The 25,051-nt window shown below is 36.1% G+C and overlaps 1 protein-coding gene across 1 annotated transcript; it reads left to right on the top strand.

Annotated features, from left to right (window-relative positions):
- The first annotated feature begins 1,796 nt into the window (after window positions 1–1,796).
- LOC114256550 (protein PAT1 homolog 2-like) lies at window positions 1,797–23,158 on the top strand. Its single transcript, XM_028196214.2, has 5 exons — window positions 1,797–1,916; window positions 5,499–5,638; window positions 8,513–8,569; window positions 16,009–16,084; window positions 20,280–23,158. Exons 1-5 carry the CDS (start codon window positions 1,901–1,903, stop codon window positions 22,394–22,396), a joined length of 2,406 nt encoding a protein of 801 aa, XP_028052015.2. The 5' UTR covers window positions 1,797–1,900; the 3' UTR covers window positions 22,397–23,158.
- Window positions 23,159–25,051: the final 1,893 nt, after the last annotated feature.

Below are 25,051 nucleotides of genomic sequence, written 5' to 3'. Positions count from 1 at the left end.
AATAACCTTTAATAAAATTTAGGAAAAAATATAAATACACCTCCCGAGATTTATTTAAAATACAAATTGCTCCATGTGATTTTGAAAATTACAAATACCATTTGTCAAAATTTTTCATTTAACAGAAGTAGCAGAATTTTTTTTTTAATTGCTCTCCTATACAATAATAAAATTGTCCGTATTGTTAATTGAAATATATTTTTGATGTCATTAAGGCTTGGTTTGGGAACACTCTATAATAGCAAAAAAATTAAAAAGTCGTTAGAAAAGCTAAAAAACCAAAGAACTACATAAAAAAGTCAAAAATTTCATTGCCTTTCTAATTTTTTGCATTTTTTTGGGGTAAAAAGTCAAAAAAAATCCCAAGCAAGCTAGTTTTTTCATATCTTGTTTTAGCAAAAAAGTTACTAAAATAACTTATTCTCAAACCAACTTTAAAATTGTTAATTAATTTGATAATTTATTAATAAAATGAGCAATTTTTATGTAATTAGAAACTTGAAGATGTGTGATGTAATTTTTAAAATCCCAAGGGTAATTCGTATTTTAACCAAATTTTAAAGGTATATTTATAATTTATCCTAAAATTTAATTGAACTAATTTACAAAATTTGACCAAGTCAAATACGAAAATTTGCCTTTAAACGGCGATATCCAGCAAAGCAGCTCAGTGGAATTATCAACAATAAAATGGATGATACTGTAATTTCAAAGGTACATAAGTGGTATTTTAAAAAATAAAAGGGGTGACAATGTAAATTCAAAGATAGACAAGACATGACTGTAATTTATCCAATATAGTAGGGGTGGGCGCGGGTCGGTTGCGGCCACGGAACCTCCAATCCGCCATCCGTCCGCCAGATTGGCGGATTGAAGAAAATCAATCCGCATCCGTCCGCCAATCCGGCGGATGTAGATTGAGCAGATTGGCGGTTTGGCGGATGGATGCGAATCGGTTTGGCGGTTTAAAATTTTATAAATTTTCAACATAATTCAACTTGTGCACTTCCTCAAACGAAAAAAGAAAAAAAAGAAAAAGAAAGTATTACAGTCAATGACTTAAAAAAAATATTACAATCACTGTATGCCTTATCCAAAGAAAAAAAGTTTGAAACTTTAGAATATCACGATCACTGCATGCCTCATCCACATATTACAATCACAGTATGATTCATCCCCATAAAGTATTACAATCTGTGATTCTTAAAATATAATAACAATTCAAATCACCAAAACCATGAACAGAGCAGTAGTAGAGATTGAATGTCTCTGTATTGTTACATCTACATATGTTTTTGAAAACAAAAACCAACCAGCATATATCATATTTTCTATTTATTATTTTTAGAGTTACATTTAAAAACTAAAAAATATATATGAATAATACGTTTATTTTTTTCAATTCAAAAAATATATTCAAGTTGAAAACTTTTTTTCAACAGAATATTTAAACTCTTTTTCAATTGAAAACACAAATATAATATTTAAACAAATTAAAAATACAAAGTCTTATAAATTACTAGGGGTGCTCGCGATTTGGCGGTTTGGCGGTTCGGTTGCGGCCAAAAAATCTCAAATCCGCCATCCGTCGGCCAAATTGGCGGATTTGAGAAAATCAATCCGCAACCGTCCGCTCGTCATCACGCATCCGTCCAAAATGCGGCGGATCGGTTTGGTTCGGTCGGTTTTGGCGGATCGGTATATCCGCTGCTCACCCCCTACAATATAGGTTGTTTCGAACCGGAGGCAGTGACATTACCGGTCTAATGTGAACCGGACCTTTCTAATAATTTACAAAGAGATTCGTAGAGAGCTAGGGTTATAAGTACACATACAATTCGTTACTGATACAAAGTCAACCACTTCTGATTGGGAATCAAAGCTCAATTGCTCGTTGATCATGCTTCCTTCACCAGGTCTCTCTCGCTCTCTCTCTCTCTAGCTTTGTATGCAACATTTTATGTATATATTGTGCATTTGCATTCAAATTCTTCATGTTTGGTTCAGATTCTCGGTTTGTAGCTTCTATATTTCCACTATATCTGTATACAAAATCAATTCGAGAGACAAATCTTAGGGTTTTTGAAAAAAATTTGTCTTTATTGCTTTCTTGATTTCTAGCTTTAGCTGTAATGGTCAGGAACGTTGTACCTTGATTTCTAGCGTGCGATAGTTGGGTTGATCAAGCACCGAATCGATCTTCCAACTTCTACCTCTACAGCTTCGAAGCCTACCAAAGATTGGGGATTCGATCTATGGGTAGGTCGGCGATGAGTAAGAGGTTATTGCTGGCGACAGCACAATGCTCATCTCAGCTATTTGTATTAATATATGAATATATATATCGCTAGGGTTCTTAGTTCCAGTGAATGCTCCCTTTCCCCAATTGCTTTCAATTTTTTTCTCATTGAAAATGGGGAAGAAATTAAGAAACAATCGAGGTTCATCCAAATTTTCTCTTGAAGATTTTCATTCTAGCTTGGTAGAAGTTGGGTCCCCACCCAATATTTCAACCCAATCCAATGGTAGAAATCTGGATAATATAGAATATATTCAAAGGCAATTGGAATTTGAGATTGGTGATGATGATTTTGAAATTGAAGAGAACTACTGTGGTTCGCTTGAAGCAAAAGTGGGTAGTTATGGGGCTGCAAGCAAGAGTGTCATGTCTGTCACCTCCTAGGTACAAATAGCTGACGGGTTCTGTACATTGCCAATCTATGAAGCATGGATACTTCAATAAAATACCGTACTCGTACTTTGCTTGGTACTTCTGTTACTGGGTATACGAAGTATGCACCAATTGTCTTCTTAATTTTTTCCGTACCCTAAACGTACCTAGTATTTAACAAAGCTATCCTTCAGCCGAAATAGTAAATTTTTTTTTTTTATATAGGTGCAGTTAGTTTCAATGGACTTTTCTTTTATTTGCATGATTTTAAAATTAGTTATTTAATACGGCATTTAATTTTGGTTCATACCTAGTATTAAATGTGAATTATAAGTTGGATTGTGCTTGAGCACGTCACATTTGAGCTCGAGCACACAAACACAATCCTTTTCTCTCTAGTAACTTAAATGATCAAGCACTCAAACACTATGCTTGAGCACAAAAAGGGTAACTTGTTCGCTCTTTTGAAATTTCTAAACTTCATTTCTTTAACTTGATTTAGGCTTCAATTATATTTTCCATCAAGCTTTCAAAATCTCCAAATTAATAGCATTTTAGCGTCATGAACTCCAAAAATTGCAAAAAATAAAAATGCATTAGAATACATCAAGTAACCAAAATTGACAACTTAACAAATGTACTTTAGGGGGCTTAAATGTAATTATTTAAGCGCTTATTAGATTCTTTATACTTGGGCTGGGAGCAGGGGCCATGTCTTCACTCAAAAACATCAGAGGACTTGTGGATTGAAGGCTAGCACCTAAGGTTCATCCAAGAACTCGTCGAGCTCCCCACTCGGGGGTAAGGTGTGCCAATACCTGTCTTACAGAGAGAGGCTTTTTGACTGAGACCTAAGGCATTAGAAGCCATATAATACCTACTATATTTTCGCTACTTAATACACTCAAAAAGAGATGTATCGTACCTACACCTTGACCTGTGTGATGCACTCATTGAGATCTACAATAGAGGTTGCAGAGTTGACCACGCTTCTCTCGATTTTGTCTAGCAAGAGGGTCATGCTCGTGTCCTCGACAAAGTTGGTTTCTCTCTAGCGTCAACCTATACAAAGGGGATCAACACATCCATCTCCACACATATTATTATTGCTCTTCTGGTGCATCATTGCCACCTTTTCTCTGTACTAGGATTGTCCTTGGTTCTCCTCTCCCACATCCAGTGTTCTCCAACCATGCCAGTGCTTGCCATCGTCCCAGATGGCACCTCCCGATGCGTAACTTGTTTATCCTTAGACACAATACTCCTCTGGGAAAGAGTGGTATTCGTTGGTCCTGTTTGGTGTAGCTGTTAAAACAGATTATAGATTATAGCTTAACAGATTATGGATTATTGATTATGACTTTAATCAGAAGCTGTTAATCTGTTTAGTATAACTGTTGGATTATAGATTTAAGTTGCTGAGCAGTGTTTGTTAAATAAGCTGTGAAGTAGCTTTTTCAATTAACTTTTATTTTTTAGCATTCACTATTTGTCTACATTTCTTTTAAAAAATAATAATAATATTTTATAGTCCATTTGTGTCTTTTTCTATTTTTAAAAAAATAAAAAATAAAAAAATTTAAGAGTATAATCGTGAATTAATATGTCCACAGCAGAAGCTGATAATCAGAAGTAAGGGGTGAGCAACTTCTTAGAATAAGCTTTTTTGACTTAAAATAAGTTGTTAGAATCAGAAGTTGTTTAAAATAAGTTTAACCAAACAGTCCAAAACAACTTTTTAAAAGCCAAAAGCCATAAGTTGGCTCAAAAAAGCTCCACCAAACACCCCCATTGATTGTGGCTTCATCGAAGAACCAACTCGTAGTCACTGCCTCTCATGAAGGGCAACTTGCTCCTAGTGGCAACGAGGTCGTTGAAGTCTTTGTACATTGCACTGAGACTTCTTTGAACGAGCATACTTCTAACCTTTTTGGATTGGATATATTAATGATTCAACAATGGAGCCTTGAGGGTCCATCACCCCACGCTCTGCAATAGAACATCCTACACATTCTAGTAGTAGTTTAACATAGCAAGATGGATTTGAGGTCAATCACACACTTGGAGTATTGAACGCTTAGGTGGCAGGCGCCGTACCTCTCAAACTACGGTGTCCTTAGAACCTTGACTGTAGGAACTCCTTATATGGGCCTGGTAAAAGATTTGGTATGAGCTCTACTCCAACAAGAGCAAATTGGTCTCCTCGATGCAAGTATATGAATAGGGCTCTTGGAAACCTTGGGGGTGTTTGGGATGAGCTAAAATAGCTCATCCCAGGCTATAATAGCCAATAAAACAAAACACCCTATATCACATCAACATCACTCTCTCTATTTTTTTGCACGTCTTTTCTTAAAAAGTTAAATAGCCAACTAAAATAGCCTATTCCCAAACCGGGCTTGTTGACAAAATTTTAGCAGAAGAAACCTTGAACAATAATTGCATGAATAGGGCTCTCAGAAAGCTTGTTGACAAAATGTCTCTTGCCTATTACGATTATCCTTTTGTTTTGATCAATAGAGACCAATTGCACAACAAGTGTATGAATATGGTAATGGTTAAGATGTTTGTTCTATTTGATTTCTTAATTGAATTATCCCATATAAATACTTCTGTTATGTACACCTGATTTATGCCTGCTGATTTTTTATATTTTTATTTGCATATACATCAACTTTTTTCGCCTAGGCTTTTACTTGATCTTATGGACAAAGGTTTTCTTTGACTAACTTCTATGTCTTGGATTTCTGTGATGGCCTGTACTGTGAGTGTGAACGAGTTTTGTCTTTTGATTTGACGTTATGTACTTGTTTTACTTTTCATGCAGAAAATGCACTCTTTAATGCATCACAGTATGCATTTTTTGGTCAAGAAGCTGTGGAGGAAGTTGAGTTGGGGGGTTTGGAAGATGACATTCCAGTTATTGGGTATGGTGATGATGAGTACCATCTCTTTGATAAGGAAGAGGTAAGGTTTGTTTATTATAAATCTTACTATCAAATACTATTTGAAGTGTGGTTTAAGTAATTGATATTGTTCACATTGCTTGTGAGGCTGAGGCTCTTCAGGTTTGGCTATATGTGAATCTCTTTTTGAGCATTAGTTGTTCTTCTACTTTTTTCTTAGCATGCTGGTTTTACTGGTCCTTAACTTTTAGTGTTAGCAACATTTTTTTCTTTAATGTTGCTTTTTTGGTATATCTTGTAAGCAGAAGTGTAGAACCTATGCATCGCTCAAGTTCCATGTACGGTTCTGTTCAGTTGCCTTGCAAGTTGCAAAGAATTTGTAATATTCTTGTTTAATGGTAGAAGTTTAAGGTGGAGACAAATCCACTCCTAGGCTATATGGAAGTGTTATCCTCTAGTAGAGTCCACTTGGACCACTCCAGTTGTGATGTGATCACCTTCAAGGTACGACACTATTGTGTTGTGATTGGAATAGATGAAGGTGAAGAAAGAAGTCAGTCTTGCTTTAGGCGTTAAACTTAGGGACTTTGATGCCTTCTCGCAAGTGATATTTGAGAACTTCGAGGAGGATAAAATGAGACTTTGAAGCATAAAGAGGGGCTATAGAGACTTTATAGGAGGAGGATGTGCTAGAGGGGCTGGTATCCAGCAAATTAAATGATGTTGAAGAATTCAATCATTTAGTGGAACTTGGAAGAGCTGTATGACATTCACTACCAAGAAGGTACACAGGCTTACTAGGAAAGAAAGGGAGTTGCTGATTGTTTCTCCGTGAAGCTTTAAATAAGTTCATGAATTGTCAAGGGGTTGAATATTCCGAAGAATGAGGCTTTCATTGAAGATATTTACAAAGGAGTAGGAGGCTGTTAGTCACTAATGAGATTGTTTTAATTGTGTTGGGAGGTAGATTTGTGGAGTGTTCATTTTCAATAGTGGGGCCTGGCATTTCTAGGGCCTTTTCAAGTTCACATAGGGTAGTGGATGATTTGGGTGGGGTGGGGAGGGCGGCTTCATGGGATCAGTTAAGGGAGGTGGTGGCTACATGGAACGTCATTGGTGAACTGTTGTAGACTTTGATGTGATTCAATTTCCATACAAAAGAAAGGATGCCAAAGAATGTTTTTAGTTTTAAGGGAGGAATTTTGGAGTTCATTTACTCTAAAGATTTGTTGGCCGTACACTTGGGGGAGGATAATTCGTCCAACTGAATAATTAATGTCTTCTTTTTCTACGTCGAGGAGAGAAGTTTTTGTTTTGAAAAGTTTGGATGAGCATTTTCAGAAAGTGTGCAGCCCATTTATCCTTAGATGGTGTTAGGTCATATTCATATTTTGGTTGTTGTAGGAGAAGGGTTTTGGTGGTGGTCAGTGGGTGGTGGTTGTTGAAGATGGACTTAAGCAAGTGGAGTAACGAGGTTTTTGAAAACGGAGGCGTGAAGGAGGCTAGGCTGTAAGGGGAAGTAAAGGAGCTAGATGTTAAAGAAAGTAATGAGGCTTGTTAGTAGAATGAAGGAGATAATGGAGGGAAAGAAAACAAAGTTAGCGAGGGTTGTCCTATTTGGGGAATTGAGCTAGACATAGAAACCTCATCATTGTGGCTAACAGAGGGGATAAAATATAGATGTATATGTAAGTTTTCATAGCTTAGCATATGCTTAGAATAAATTAAACCATGATAGAAGAATGATTATTGATGCTGAGAAAATGAATAGGAAAGAGCAGAGCAGGTCAAATGTGTATCATTTGCATAAGAGTCTTTTTTAGAGACTATAGCACTTGGAGGCTTAAATTAGATGGAATGCAGTTTGGGTCCTTTAACTTTGGGGTACATGGCATGGTTGTAGCAGCTAATTTAAAGGGTGTGTTAGAAGCTTTGGAGTCCTGTAAAATTGATGAAGGTCTAGGTCTACATGGGATAACAATTCTTTTTCTAGTTGCACAAGTGCGAGGTACAGAGGTTGTCATGGCAGTGGCAAACTATACATTTTTTATACATCAAGAGTTTTGAGTTGGGGCTTTAAATTCTTCTTTAATCTTTTGACTCCAAAACAAAATGAAATGTGAGGCAGAGGATTTTAAGGATTAGCTTGGTGGCAAATGAATGTAATTTGGAGGGGAAAGTTAATGCTATGCATTTGAGGAAGATGGCAAGAGATGTAGATTTTGAATCTCATGATGCTAATGGTGGGGGTTTGCAATGTTTGGATGTAGCTTTAGTTATTGATGACTCTATTAACTCATGGAGTCATGGTTGACAAGTGATGTGAATGGGGTTTGCATATTGGGGTTTATGATCATGCTAATTGGGGATTCCTATGGGCAATGGTATGTTGGACGACGGGTTTTGCAGCCAAATGGAGGAGACGCATTGAAGCTTGCACTTTCATAATTTGTTTACTTAATGTAGTCTATGGTACAACAATGGTTTTTAAGAAGTCTGAGTGGTCTAAGCAAATAGGATTCCAATTTATATTATGGAGCTGTGGAGGAATAGTTGAGATATCTGTTGCTGTGTTTCATTTTTTTTCAATGTAGTTATTTGGTTGAGAGGGTTAGCTCGAAGAGGATTAAGTTGGTTCTTCTTTGTGAGTTTGTTGCAGATTTCATTGGAAAGATGCAATTTAGGTGACCAAAAGATGTGGTAGTTTTAAATGATATGTAAGAAATAGAAGAGAGTAGGGATTGAGATATCACAATGAAAAAGGAAGGAAAAAAAAAGAAAACATTTCTTGTCTTCAATGACCATATCTTTTTTTATCTTCTGAAACATTAGTTTCATGGGTGACCTTTAATATGAATGCTGGTATACAATTTATTATTTATTTCTGTACTCATAGTCTGTTGTCTCTGATTTTGTTTATTCTTGTTCGTATTAGGGATCAGGCATTGGATCCTTATCTGATATTGATGATCTGACAAGTACATTTTCAAAGGTTAGCTTCCATAACACCTGGGATGTTCAGGCAGTAAATATTTAATTTTTATTGTTCTCATTTCCTATGTCATTTGAATATCCAGTTTTATTATTTTGTTAGTAGAATGCTTGTAGCAATTAAATATTTATTGATTTTAACTGCTGTTGTCATTTTCGCTGATTTGATGCCAACCATCAGATGTATCCATTAGTCTTTGCAGTTTGCATTATAGTGATAACTGATAGATTCCTTTCTTCAAAGATGACATCTAGCAAGTAAGGTTCTGATATTTGTTATGGTTGAAGTTTAAGAATTTAAATGAAAAATATTATAATTATTGGTGCAATTTTGATCTAAATGTGATGTTGAAGAAAAGATCTGCGGAGAAGTTGGTCTCAGTCTCAGCATAATTCTTTCGTGTCTGATGAGTGGTGAGAAGTTTAAGCTTCCTTTAGTAAGGTGTTGGTAATAAGTTTCTCTTATCTAAATTCAATTAGTGAAATTGTTATATTCTATACACACCTCTCTAGGGTTGAGCTATATCAATCAAGAATAGTGTGCCAAAGGTGCCTTTTAGTGTCAAGCTTTGGAAATCAAGGACAACCATCTCTAAACTGCGTGTAGCACACCCTTCCATTGGACTAAGAGGACACACTCAGTTACTCAAGCTTGGGAAATCAAGGACAACCATCTCTTGAGAAGACACACTCGGTAACTCAATCAAGCGAGTCTCATCGCAAGTGTCCTCTTCTATGCTGCTCTCTACAAAATTCATAAAATGTATTGGGCATGCTCACTCTTTGGCTGAGCATGCCCTCCATGTTGTGTGCTTGTCCAAGACTTTGAGCGGGTCCTTCGACCTCTTATATGTTTGTTCTCTAAAAGGCACCCTGATGTTACCAGTACTTGCCTAAGTTAGGAGTAGAACTCATGATTCATGACCCCTGCTTGAGATTACCTATGTTACATGGACTCTTCTTTCAAAGTACTTGTGTACACCAGAAATGAAAAGGATAAGGGTGTAGGATATGTGTATGGCACCCGTATCCTATTTGGACACTTGAATTCTCTAAATTTTTTTTTACAATTTTTGAAGAAACTCACATTTGTTAGTAAAGGAACGTTTCTGGCTTCATACATGGATGATTGATAGAAATTTCTTATTTTTTCTAAATTTTATTTAATTTCAAGCTCATTTCTATATAATTTACATCTTATTTAAAATTTGTCTATGATGCATTCCCTTTCCCATATCCAACTTTTGGTTATATGTCCTTGGACACGCACTCACGCCCAGAGTTTTAAAAGACTTTCCTGAGACTCGCCTTGATGCTCGCCTCGCTTGAGACTAAGGTAAAACGCATTAAGGCTTTGATTTTTAGGCATTACTCTCCAAAGGCTTGCGCATCACAGTTTGAGACGTGCGCCTTAAGCATGCTTTGTACACTTTTTGCACATAACCATGTGAGGAGTACGCATATGCCGAGGTTGCCTTGGACTTTTGTTAAACTTAGCTTATTAGATTGTTTAAACATAAAAAAATAAAAAGAAACCTTTTTTGCAACTATATTCTGCAGGGAATATTAAGTAAATGATCAATTTAAAAAAAAAAAAAAAAAAAAAAAAAAAAAAACAAACAAACAGTTAATGGTTAAGTGAGAAGCTCAATCACTAAAGTCAAGAATATCAATTTCACTTTCAGTGAAGGAAAACTTCATTTTATGTAGTAGAATGTTCAAAACCTTAAGGAGAAACGTATTTACACCTTTATATTTAATTGTTATTATTTTTTTTACTATTTTAAAATATTTAATTTATTCACCAAATATTAAAATTTGAAATGCTTACACCTCAATGCTTCGAGGCTTACGCCGCTCCGAGGCTTATGCCTCTCCTCATGAAGGGTAAAATGCCTTGAGGTACGCATTCGCCGTTAAAAACTTTGCTCGTGCCTGATACTTTGTCTGAGTCCATCTAACATGGGGGATAACCAGTTGTAGGTTTTTCATGGTTCATTGTCCCTCTTCCCTTGGGGTGGGATCAGCACCTTGACTGGTCAGAGAGAGTCTATAGTCTAAATGCTTGAACCTCCACTACCACACTCTCTCTCACCATCTAAGACCTCATGCACCGTCACTCTCCACCCTCCACCCTCCACCACTGGTGGTTGTCCCTTGTCAGCTCAGTGCTTACCGTCTTCCTAGAAGGCTCCACACCACCTTGTGACCAACTATTTGCACTATGCTATTGTTGCTATGTTGTAGTCAGTGATTTAACATTGACATACAGTCACTCATGATCTCGCACTAGCGTGGATCAAGTATGAAACCTAACCTACCAGTAAAATTACTAGTATTTGATGACTTGTAAGTATGCAATAAGCACAAAAACTTAAAATGTATTGGCAATTTGATTTTGTCATGTTAGTCGTGGAAATAATTACAGGCACTCCTAAGCTGATCTCACCCTACTGGAAATACCACAACATCGTACTTATTCAATACATAAAGTACTCTGGCCTCTGGCAGCAATCGGAAGCTTTATAGTGATGACCATTTGTGGGAAAAAATATTACAAAGGGTGAAAACATGTGTGTGAGGCAAGGAACAATGCACATAAGTTGTTGTTAGTTCCAGTTTGGAACTAATACTGCAGAAGGAAGAGACAGTTCCATTTAAAGCGTGTCATTTAGCTTTGTTTTGGACCTATAATTCTCCTCCATTTATAGGGTTTCCGCTCCTTTTGATATCCAAGGGTTGGAGAGCTGTTTGTGATTCTTGGTTTTCTTTCTTTGAAAGTGTAACACCCCAAAACAATAGCGACAACCCACCTCATGATATCCAATAGAAAATATAGACATGCGAAATATTAAGCCTTTATTTATATTTTTTTTACCGTACAAAAGATATCAAATGCGAGCATACATTCATAAATCTTAGATCCTGAATCTATAACATATGTCATATATGAGTGAACCGTAATAAAAGATAATACAGATAAGTTTATACCCTAATAAGTTATTAGTAATAATTACATCTTTCCAAGACATTGCTTGGTTACACCAAGATGGATCAAGTCCAAAGCAATTAAAAAGCCCGAGGCTTGTAACAAACATAATTACACCAAAGAAACAAAAATGAGCCTTCAGCTTCACACCCAAGCTATAAGTCCTTGGTGTAGGCATATCATGAGCACCTTGTTTTCCACATAGGGTGAGCTAAAACTCAGTAGAGATACCTTAACACTATGTATGAAACTTAATGAAGTCATAAGGTGAATGCATATGCATGTCTTTTGCCAAACATTATACTTTTCCATCTCAAAACAATGCAATGATATTATCAATATATTTCAATTCATGAAAAATACACTTTTATATCAGAAAATAGGGCAGTGGATAGAAAACACTGGCAATCTTTAGGTACATCTGCCAGTAGGCTATACAAGCACTACTAAAGCCATTTTACCGGTACTAACTAGAAGGATCGGCATCTAATCGCGTGGGTTTTTGGACTTTCACCAAGGACACACATGCCAACAATATAAATAACAACCACATCTTCTAACCAGATTCACCAAGGTATATACTTTTTTTTTCCTCAAAAACAATATATTTTCAATGTTCAAGTATGAAACAATGCTCGATACAAGATGTATGAGTAATTAGTTTCAATTTAACCTAATTCTCATACAATTTCTACAATAATCCAATTATCCTTCACCGATAATCCAAAACGGATATTTATACTCAACAGATAATTTTTCAACAATAGATAAAATCTCATAAATTTCAAAATGAAAGCATTGATAAATATCCAACTCCACTCTCATCATCTACAGATACATTCTTCTTATCTTTTCAAACCTAACATCTTTTCTTTTACTTTTATAAACCAAACATTAGTGATTTTCAAAATCTCATTTAAGGAAGTTTTCAAAATTTCAACACAACCCAACAATATACACGCTCTCACACCCTCTCTCAAGAATTTATTCGAAAAATCCCTCTTTTATATTTCAAAATCAAACTCTAGATATAACGCAAAATTTTCAAATCACTAAACCTTTTCTAAGAGCAAATAATTTAGTTAAAAATTATACCAAAGGTTGAAGAAATCCCTACCTTAAGAGTAGAAGATGAAGAGAGTAAGGGTGGAAGTTTTACAAGACCGAAAACGAGATCCACTCCGATTAAAACGAAGCTTCCAATGAGTTCTACCTTTTTCTCCAAGGAACTATGGTGGAGAAATCAATGGGTGAGGGTGTATTTGAGGTTTTAAGCAGGAAGTAGAGAGAAAACCAAACCAAACCAAACCAAAACCAAGTTTTAAGTCCTATCAAATGGGGAGGAACTAGAGAGAGAATGGGAAGAAATTAGGGTTAGAGGTGTTTTAGAGAGAGAAGTGGTGAAAAAGTGACAAAAATCCCTTTTTCCGAAAACTGACATATGTACAGACAGTTCGAGCGACCAAACTATCGTTTGAGCATCAAACACAATAAGTGACACTGCTCGAGTGACCAAAATATCACTCAAGTGCATAATGACCCCTTCCCAAAAGTTCAGACCTGCAAAAGACCGCTCAAGCGAAGAAAAAACTGCTTGAGCGAAGATCACCCATTCCCAGAAGTTGTACAAACTTGCAAAAATGTTGAGAGATCTCGAAGACCGCTCGAGCGACCAAAGCATCGCTCGAGTTAACCAGAAGTGAAACATACAACAACTTTATTGAAAAAATTAACTCCCAACCTATTTCAAACACAACCAATAATTCCTCACAACCAAACTCAACTAACAACAAGAATGAAAAGGGTACAAACAACACTTAAAGGTACGGAATCCGGATCCAAGAGCATGAAAATGGTCGGGTCAAAACCGGAATCGTTATAGAAATGCTTGATAGTGACTTTCTTTTCCTTTATGGTTGTAAGAGGACTCGTTGTTCTTACTTTGTTCTCTCTTTCCTTTATTAGTAATTCCTTTTTGTTACTGATCCATTTATTTGAAAAGTTATTGTTATTGGCACCTCACATATTATAAATTGATGCATTGCATTATCCTTAACCCAATCGACCACCATCCAACCCATCAATGATCAATGTATGTGAGGGATCTAGAGGTTCTTCATGTACTATTTATATAGAGTTTTAGGCTTTCTGAAATAAATGGGTTCCCTAAACATACCTAGTGAATATTGCTACTCCTATATATTAACTGTTATATGATTTCTGACTTTGGATTCACAAACGGTGGAATCTAGGAAGCACATGCTTCCAATCAAAACTGTTAAAAATGGAATGTCTTTGACTTAAAGGTTGCCCTTTTTATTCATCTAAAGAGAGTTCATGGGGATATCATGGTCTATGTTACATGGACTTGGGTGCGGGTACGGGTGTTGGGTGTGGCTTTGTATCTAGAGATCGGACCCATCAAATCTTAAATATAAGGGTATGCCCATCAAATCTCAAATATAGGGGTATGTGGACTCGGGAAAAAAGTCTTATTTTTAATATTATGAATCTATTACGTGAGATAAAATGGTATTAAATGTAACATACAATGTCAAAAACACATTTTACTGATTTTATAGCAACTAGACAACAATATATGCATATGAGAATAGTGTTGTTAAATATAAATATATAAGTAGTGTTTGATGAAAAGTATTAAACGGATATGCGTCACTCTTGTCCAAGTGTTAGGTGTCCGGCACGGATATTTGATTTATTTCAGAGTCCATGTAAGATACTTAAAGATGGATCGGGGTTGCCTAACAAGGTCATCTTAGTTCTATCAATACTTACAAAGGGAGACCACCATTTTGGAGTTTCCCTTCTTTAAAGCAATAGCGATTTGAGAATTTTTTAGGGTTAATTACTTAAAAGCCCTGTTGGTAAGGTTGGTGTCCCATTAAGTCCTCTTTCATTGTTTTGAACCCATGAAGTCCTATTTTCAAAATATTTATGTATTTATGTCCATTTTATCCTTATTAAAAAATTGAAGGAATTGAGAAGCATCAATCCATTGAGTGCTAATAAAAAATTATTAGGTGTTACAAGTGCACACCTCATGACAATGTTATCCACCAATCACCAAGCATTATGTCTCATGCCCTATCTTCTCCACCAATCACAAATCTTTTGGTAACAACCTAACCATGCCTCAAAAGCACTAGATAATTTCTCTTATTCAAATGGGTATTTCTGATATGGCATTTACTTTTGTTTTGTTTTTTCAAAATTTAAAAACTTCATAACTTTTATTATACACATTTATTTTTAATAAAAATTATATTTTTGGAGGCTACACAATGAGATCTATTAAACAAGACCAATATTGAATATAAAATTTTATAAAAATAAAATATTTTTTTTTTAGCTATAAAAAACTAACAATTTATCAGTTTGCGAAACTATGTAGTAAAATTGAGAAGCTTCTAAGTTTTTTCCCAATATTAACTGAGAATATTATTAGTTTTTGAGAAATTTATCGGTTTTTTTTTATTATTATTTAAAACAAAGATTATTAGTTTTTTCCAATTTAAAAACTGATAATATTCTCAATTTTAAAATTGAAAAAAAATTGAGAAATTTCTCAATTTTGCACATAAATTTCTTAGTCTGTTTGATGGACATTTATTTTTGATAAATGTCTATTGTAGAAATTATGATGTTTTGAAGCTTTGAAAGTCAAAATAAATGTCACATCACCATTCACTTTTATAAACAATTACAAATGATGAACAACCATTATTATTATTTTTTTTAACAAAGAAAGGCCCTAAGGCATACAGATTAAGGAAAATCATGACTAACAAGAGAAAATAAAGGTAACGTGGGGTCCACCATCCAATTTAGAGCCAACTCTCCTCTGAGATATTTGGTGGCCATCCAATGCTCCACCTAATTGGTCGTTCTTGGACTCCAAGAGAAAGAGGGACCTCTAAGAGATGCTGTGGTCTTGATGTTGGCTATCAGCACACTGACCTCCCAATGATTGTTTGAAGGGTAGTTTCGTCTATTAAAAATTAATAGGACTTGAAGGAGCACAAAATTTATCTAGGATTTAATGGATTATAAGTTCACAACATGGAACTTATGTGTAAATGCCCCAAGTTTTAATCGGTTAATGGCATAACGAGAATTTCATCCTTGTAAATAATTTGATTTCAAGTATTCCACTTCATGTGGGATTTGTGAAGATGTAACTGGTCTAATGAGAAAGACAGTGGAGAGAAACAGTTACCTAAAACATTGAGTGGGCCACTTTGGTTAAAAAAAAACAGTTAATAATATTTCTGTGACAATAATCACCCTTGTAGCATGTGACATACCAAAAGTTCTATATAACACATCCATAATCTTATGGTTGCTTAGTTGTCATCATCATCATCAACAGCATCATCACTCAGATTATATTTTTCTTCTTCCAGTTTTAGATAAGTTGTTCTATTGTGCAGTTGAACAAAGTTGTTACTGGACCAAGACATCCTGGTGTAATTGGTGATCGAGGATCTGGATCAATTTCGAGGGAAAGTAAGTACATCCATTGTTGCTTATATTTGGGTTATATTATCCTATTGTGGGAGCCTTGATGAACCTGATAGTAATGGTTTCAATTTTTAGTGCTATTAATTTTTTCCCCCCACTTCTAGTTATATTGTGATTAAGATGACCAACGGGTGCTCATTTGCTGCCCACTGTCATGTATGGTTTAAATAGTCTTTAGGCTTAAACATGCAGTGGTATTTTCTTTACTTTTAAAAGATAATGATGGCATTCTTGCATTCACATCTTACTTGATTCTACACCTTACTAGTCAATAAAAACATATGAACTGACCACCTGATGCTAATGTTCCTCTAATCATGCTCAATTTAATGGTAAGTCGGTAGCTTATATCATTCTCACATTGATATGCATTGAGCATTGCAATCTAAATTACATGTGCAATTGTGCAGTTTATTCCAACTTGGTCTAGTCATATGATTTGGGTTACTTGATGAAGTCTTCTATTAAAAAATGTTATTTTTTGAACAATTGCCTTCTCCTGAGCTATACTGCTGCAACATATATTTTGTACCCAACAACCACCGCAACCACTATCCAAACCTTTATTTCAAGCGATCATTGTTTGCCACCATCATGGTGGGTCACCAAAACCTGAACATTCATCATAACCTTTATTGAAAATCCATAGAATTAAACATTTTGGCAGTACAAGGATTGAACACAACCAAATTCATCATACAGCCACCGCTCACCCACAGCATTGCTACCGACCACTACCACCTGACAAAATCATGATGGTTTTCATTATCAAACCTACCTCAAACCCGAAACTCTTGGTGGCACAAGTTCTTACTAACACACTTGCATCATCGTTGTCTCCATTAACCACTGGGAATGATAGGCTGTTTTCTTCTTCTTCTTCTTCTTTTTATTTTATTTTATTTTATTTCATTAATTTTTATAATAAAATTAACCCAGACCTCCACCGCTGAACAACCCCCACGGGCAGCAACCATAGGCTCACGGGCAGCAACCACACCATTTCATCTCTACATCTCGACACAATCAACCAATAACCAGAGGAATGGATACTAAATTACTAAGTATAAAATCTACAAAACAAACAGCCACAATTCAATGGTAGAGGGAAAACGAATAGTGAAAAGATGATTGTTGTAATGATGATTGGAGGTGTTGCTGATGTTCGTTGAGAGAGAGAGAGAGAGAGAGGTACTGCAAATTCACCACTATGCTGCCGCCATCCATCATCACCACCAGCCACTGTCGTCACACGTCAACACCACAGCACTCAACCTCTCTCTTCTCTTGCCACCCACTGCCATCACACCTCTGCCTCACCTACTACTCACCACCTCCGCTTCATTTGTCATAAACCACCAACCATCGCCTCCACCTCCCTAAGGCTAGTGTAATTTACCTTAAAGAAAATTATACTGCAATATCAAAGTGGATGTGCTGGAGGAAGACTAGATTGATAACATCCAACTAGCCAATTACAATAGATGGTTGTCTTTGTTGTCCAATCTGATGTTGAACTATGATTTGCTGAACTATTAGACTTGTTGCCCCCCTCTGTGAAGGGCATAAATCTAGAGCACTATGATTTTTAATTTGATTGCATTGCCTTGAATAGCTGATCCAGATCTTCTTGCCCAAACCCTCCATAGTAAACCATATCGTTCAAAATGTGTTGATACAAATGTGTACATGAATACTTGCATATATGTATTATATGCTGTAACTTTGAAATTGTTGAGAGAAATTGTTGATATGGTGAGTGGAATTTGAATGGTGATGGAGGGTTTTGTGGTGATAGAGAGAGTGAGTGAGTAGGGGATGGTGGTGCAGAGAGAGGGAATAGAGAGGGGGAAGGATTGTTTGGTTATAAACATGGAGGTGACCGATAGGGTTAGAATTGTTTGGTTACAAAGATGGTAAAGTGAAGTATACAAAGATGGTAAAGAATTGTTTAGCCAATTGCAAGAGATGGTTGTCTTGTTCGAACGAAGTTGTTTCTGTGTTCAAATGTGCATTTCTCTTGAAGTATACAAGGTAAAGTGAAACTAGCCCGATGTACAAGGCTCAATAACGAACGAAGTGTATGGGTCCTAAAAGTCGTACCCATTAATTGATCTAGCCTATTGTCCAAAACTAAACTATGGCCAAGAACTCTCTGAACAAACCAACCCAAAGGACTAATCTAGACAAAACTCCGTAAATGATGCTAATACAATACATAAATTTTATCTCTTCAACAAAGTGGATTATGTTTGTACGATCAAGGCTTGAAGCTGAAGATGACTTGTTGATGTTTTACTATGAAACATACTCAAGACCCAACTAACCCTCCAATAATATTGGAATGAAATTGCCAATACAAAAACAACCAAGGGGTTACCTAAACATTTTTCCTCACATGACAGATATATACACGCTGACAATAATTTTGGAGAAAAAAAAAAATGTAACGAAAAAAAAAAGAAGGCCATAGACATGAAAGGGACGCTGCGAAAAATAATGTATACATGAAAATATTAACAATTAATTTTATGTTAGTAATACTTATAAATTCTACTACATCGAAATACAAAGAAATCATTTTCTATATTTTATATTTTGGAAAAGAGGTGTGAACAGAATGTCTTATTATCTATTTTAAAAAGCTCCATCACTAAACAAATTGAAACTTTTTGGTTTTAGGGTTTCTAAAATAAAAAAGCCCTAGGGACTACTCCACAATATTTTGATTTTATTCATTGACTATATAGTTATTTTCGACAAATTTTAAATTTGATACATTGGAAATGTAGTGTAAACAAAATATTTTAATATCTATTTTAAAAAGACATAACAAATTGGAAGCTTTTTGCTTGAGGATTCCAAAAATCAAAAAACACAGTGGAGGGATTAATAGGTATAAATCCACATTGTTTTGAATTTAATCATTGATTCTTGAGGGTTTTTTTTTTTTTTTTTTTACACACTTGTGTCTAGATCTCTGTGTTTTTTGTGTTTCTAAGCAATGGACACTCATGTCCCTTGTGAGTCTGAAATTGTTTATGGGTCTAAAAAGATCAATAAAATAGTAAGACACTTTTGGATGTGTGTCCAACATGTATTGGGGTTGGTGTCGGCGTTCAACAGATGTCCGAGAGATGGACACTGAAACTTTTTAGTAGTACCCATGCTTTGTAGGGCATACCCTAACCACTCCGATTCAAAGGGAAAATTACATTAGATTAAATTTAACAATCAGGGCAGTAAATTTTCATCAGTTTTGTTGCTACCGATACCCCGAAATCAAGTCTTTCAGTGTCCACTGAATTTCTTCGGGGAAATTGCATTTCAGTGAGTGAAACAATATTTTCATTTTCAAGATGGTGCAAGTTTTGTGTGCATGGTGCAGGTCCATCCTGTGTGTCAGAGTTGCACCACAAAAGATTCCATCTATAGTGCAATTACTTATCCACTGTCCCACTGATTTGGTATTTCCCTAATTTCTTCTTGCAATTGTTCTTTCAAAATTGCTTATTATTACTAAACCATGGTCTTTACTTTGGGTCATTGAATCACTACTATTACTTACTCTTTTGTTGAATATATTTGATTTGTTTAATTTATGTTGTAAAGAGCTCAAATTATATTTCAGTCTCGTGATATTGAACCTGTTTTACTTTGCTTCCTTGGAGACATCTGATAAAATTGAATATTTAGTATCTATCAATAACGACTCTACATGGAATGCATGTGTGCATTCTTGTCCAGAACATTGTTGATTGTTATGAAGAAATAAAGCAATGAAATACATGAAGCATTTGCTTCCCTGGAGACATCTGATGGAGGTAAATATACAACAAGGATTCTATGTGGGGTGCGTGTGTGTGTGCATGTGCACATGCGCATGTGTGTGTGGCTGTGTGCCATTCTCCATACCATTCTTGAAATTTGAAAAGAAATAAAAGCAATGAAATACATAAAAGGATATTAATAGGATCATGATATGATTAATAAAATACATATTGAACAGTCATGGTATGTGAATTGTAGCTTCTTTCTGTTCGCATCTAATGATTCATTTATTCCCCTGTTTGGGGCACTTAAAAAATTCACAAAGGTGTTTTTCTTTGATTGAGTCATTGTTAATCTTTAATTCCTTGAGCTTGTTTTCTTGTCCTCTGTTAACTGAGATTACCTGCAGGTTCATCTGCGGCTGAATGGTCACAGGAGGCAGATTTCCCTGACTGGTTAGATCCGCATATATATGACACACAAAGTTCCCAAGAAGGCAAACGATGGTCATCACAGCCACATAATTCAGTGCGTATTGCAGAAACAAAACCCTTGTACAGAACATCGTCATATCCTCTGCAGCAACAACAGCAGCAACAACAGCAGCAACACTTTTCCAGCGAACCTATTTTGGTACCCAAATCATCTTTTACCTCTTTCCCTCCACCTGGTGGCAGATCTCAACAGGCTTCACCACGCAACCAATCACATCACCTAAATATTTTTTCTCATACCGGAGGTCATCAGTTACCCTTTTCTGCTCCAAACTTTTCTCCTTTATCTAGCTCTAATCTACATTTGGCCGGCTTACCTCATGGGTTGCATTATGGTGGAAATATGGCTCAGTTGGACCCTTCTGGTCTTTCTATTAACAGCCGATCACAAAACCACTGGGCCAACCATGCTGGCATGTTTCATGGGGACCATTCCAATCACTTAAACAACATTTCGCAACAACAATTCTCTTACCAGAAAGGGTTATTATCTTCACAGTTACTTCCATCACAGCAGCAGCTGCAACAGCAAAGAATGCATCTTCCAGTTCAACCATCTTTAGCCCATTTCTCAGCAATGCAATCCCAAGTATTTAATGCCCTTACTTCTTCGCCCGCACATTTGAGTAAATATGGGTTGGTGGATATGAGAGATCAAAGACTTAAATCATCACAAAGAGGTAGACAGAATATCCGTCTCTCTCAACAAGGTTCTGATACTAGTAACCAGAAGACTGATAGTGGTTGCCCTCAGTTCAGATCGAAGTATATGACATCTGAGGAGATAGAGAGTATTCTTAGAATGCAGCATGCTGTCACACATGGAAATGATCCATATGTAGATGATTATTATCACCAAGCTCGTCTTGCAAAAAAAGCTTCTGAATTGGGATCAAAACATCGTTTCTGCCCAATCCATCCAAAAGAGCTTACTTCTCGATCTCGTAATAGTGCAGACTCACTTCCACATCTCCAAGTTGATGCACTTGGGAGGGTCTCCTTCTCTTCAATACGTAGGCCACGTCCTCTCCTAGAAGTTGACCCTCCTTCCTCTGCTTCTGGCAATGGCAGTGCTGAGCAAGTTTCTGAAAAGCCATTAGAACAGGAACCAATGCTTGCAGCTAGAATCACCATCGAAGATGGAATTTGTCTTCTTCTTGACATAGACGACATTGACCGGCTCCTACAATTTAGTCAGCCACAAGATGGTGGAACTCAGCTTAGGCGGAGGCGACAGATCCTGTTGGAAGGCTTGGCTGCCTCACTTCAGCTTGTTGACCCACTTGGAAAAAGTTCCTCAGTTGGGTTGGCCCCCAAAGATGACATTGTGTTCCTACGATTAGTTTCTCTTGCAAAGGGTCGCAAGCTCCTTTCTAGGTACCTTAAACTTCTCTTCCCCGGCGGAGAGCTTGCCCGAATAGTTTGCATGGCTATCTTCCGTCATTTGAGGTTTTTGTTTGGTGGTCTTCCTGCTGATTCAGGGGCAGCTGAGACGATTACTAATCTTGTGAAGATAGTTTCGACGTGTGTTAATGGGATGGATCTTAATGCGCTTAGTGCTTGTCTTGCTGCGGTAGTTTGTTCAGCGGAGCAACCACCACTCCGTCCCCTTGGAAGCCCTGCTGGGGATGGGGCCTCGGTTATTTTAATATCTGTTCTCGAAAGGGCAACCAAACTGTTGACTGATCCTCGTGCTGCTAGTAACTGTAGCATACCCAACCCTGCCCTTTGGCAGGCCTCGTTTGATGCGTTCTTTGGTCTCCTGACCAAGTATTGTGTTAGTAAATATGATAGTTTAGTGCAATCGATATACACGCACGGCCAGCCGAGCAGTGAGATTATTGATTCTGAGACCACGAGAGCCATAAGCAAGGAAATGCCTGTCGAACTTCTACGTGCAAGTCTTCCACACACTGACGAGCAACAGAGGAAGCTGTTATTAGATTTTGCTCAACAATCCATGCCTATCACCGGATTTAATGCAAATGGAGGAAGCGGTGGTCAAGTAACTCCTAAATCAGTGAAGGGCTAGCTGAAAAAGTAGGGATTGCGAAGTTTTCTAAAATTGCTATAATATTGTTGCAGGGTTCTATCACATTTGGTGGCCTTCACGGTGAGGATCTACATGACCAATGGATCCATGGGGTGTGCATCTAATGAAGCAAAATACCTCTTCTAATTTTCTTCTCTTTTTTTTTTTTCTTTTCTTATGCATCCAGGGAAACCTGAGAAATAGTAAGATCATAATCTGTTTATTCTGCTGAATGTATCATCTCTGCAAAAATGTGTATTATGTTAAGAAACCTTGAAGGAGAGTTTGCGATGGAACCTTTTCTTTTGGGTATCTTAATTTTGGTGCTCTGTTGAAACTGAAAGAACAGGTGATGAACGTGCAGGGCCGTCCATGGGATAATTTTTACTGAACTTTCCTTTTCCATGCTTTCCCAAAAGTAAAAAAGACAGAAGGGAAAGGAAAATGAAAGAAGAGAAGAAAATCTTACTGATTCAAGAGGAAGGTACATTACTATTGAAGGACAAGAAGGTGAATGCATGGATGAGTTTTTAAGAACTTGGTCTGTATTAGTTGAAAATATTGTCATATGTAATCTAGTTTTCAATTGGACTCTTTTAGCATGTTACTAGTAGTACACTACTGTCCTTCATCTGGCCATGGACTATAGTTATGTTCCACAGGCCATAGATGAATATTGCCCTATTCTGTATTTGATCTTCTCAGGAATGTTGCTATGATGTATGTGAATGAACTTGGTAATTAAATTTTTCTTTTTCTGTAGATGATTTGTGAGTATATCTACCAGAGACCTGTTAGAATGCATATGCATAGTTGTTTCAGCTGTCGACAGACCATTTGTTGGAAGTCCCTTCGATTGGGGATGTAGTTTATGCTGCTTTTTATGCTTATTTATTTATTTATATATATATTTTTTATGCATGTTGCGTATGTATTTTTTTTTCTTTTTTAATGTACGTCATGTATATTTGTAACTAATGTTTATGTAATTTTATTTTGCGATTAAAAATATATTTTTGCATTTTTTAATAATGTTATGCATTTTTTTATCGAAACATTTTTGAATCATAAACTGCATAATATTACCACAAAAATGCCTACTTGATTTTTGAATCACAAATTTTCATAGTTCTACCTGAAATCCTAGAAGATTACATAACATTTGTTACAAAAATATTTAATATTTACTGAAAAAATGTATTATAAGGGGCGTAGTCTGTTTGCACCTCACAGAAAATAGTACACAACATTTATGTTGGAACAAAATTGAATTGCTCACATATATTTGTTTATATTTGAACAATTGGTTTTTGTTTAGAAATATATGTCCAGACATTTGATATTTATTTCAAAGTTTATATCTGAAATGTATAAATGATGTTTTATTGTAGTGTATGAATAAAATTGACTTTTTGTAAATGACTATCCGTCGTATTATATGGGCAAATTTATCCCACAATGTTAGGGATATAAAAAAAATTTACTAAAAAATTTATCAAATACAGTGTGGTTTCCACTCATATATTTATTTAGTAAATTTTTTTTTATAAAAATTTTGTGGTCTAGCGTTTTCCAATTTTGAAATGAGGACAATAAATCCAATTAGTAGAGAAAAACACAACCACTTAGATATAAAACAAACAAAATGTCCCAATAGCCAAAGAGGGCACAAGTGAAGAAAACACTGTTTTTGGCTACTATGCACATGTTATGCTCAACAAGAGTTTGTGGAATTAGAAAGAGGAAATTTCATTTTTTTTCCCCTTTTATTATCACTCAAAAGTTAAGGGTGAAGCACCAATAAATTTCAAAATGTGATATTGTGAACGTTTTAGTCTTATCTTTTTTCTGATAAACCCAAAGGTCCCATTAAAGTAGAAATTACATAAAAGGGTAGTCATTTACATGTTTTGGTTTAATTTTTAGGGATAAAAGTGATTTTCTAAAAAATTTAACACTCCAATGTAACACTCATTCTAGAATAAATCTCACATTACGAACAAAAATCTAATACTCTAATTTAACACTCCAATAACGTAACACTTCAATGTAATACACTAAAAAACTCTTTGGTATACTTTTTCCAAACGTAACAACGTAACACTCAAAAAAAATTCTTTAGTATACTTTTCGCAAACGTAACGCTCCAATGTAAAAATAAAATAAAAATCCTTAGTGTATTTTTCCCAAATGTAACACTTCAATCAATGTAATCCCAAACTATAGCGATTTCGGTTTTAACCTGACTCTTGTGGTATTTCGGACTCGGGTTTAATGCTTTTCATATTGTTGTTTATCCCTTTCTTCCCTTGTATCTCTTTGAAATTGGCCTTTGGGTTGTTGTGGTTGTGTTTAGGTAGGTTGGTCGCTTGTTTCTCAAACCTTGTGTTGCCCAGAATTTTGGTCCTCCGTTCAAGCGGCACTTCTTACGCTCGAGCGGGCTTTGCAAACACTCAATATTTTTACAGGTCTACAAAACTACTAGATATGTGTTGTCCACGCTCGAGCGTCACTTCTTGCGCTCGAACGCTCGAGCGGTGAGAGTCTTGTTGATTGTGTCTTCGCGCTCGAGCGGCCTTTCTTGCGCTTGAACGGAACAACTTATTGTATCTGACATTCGAGCGTCAATTCTTCCGCTCGAGCGGACTGTGCGTA

This window comes from Camellia sinensis, chromosome 4 (assembly GCF_055761805.1).
Source record: "Camellia sinensis isolate YWXY chromosome 4, ASM5576180v1, whole genome shotgun sequence".
NCBI classification, from domain to species: domain Eukaryota; kingdom Viridiplantae; phylum Streptophyta; class Magnoliopsida; order Ericales; family Theaceae; genus Camellia; species Camellia sinensis.
Note: the sequence above shows the minus strand (reverse complement) of the source record. Positions and strands in the feature narration are given on the sequence as shown.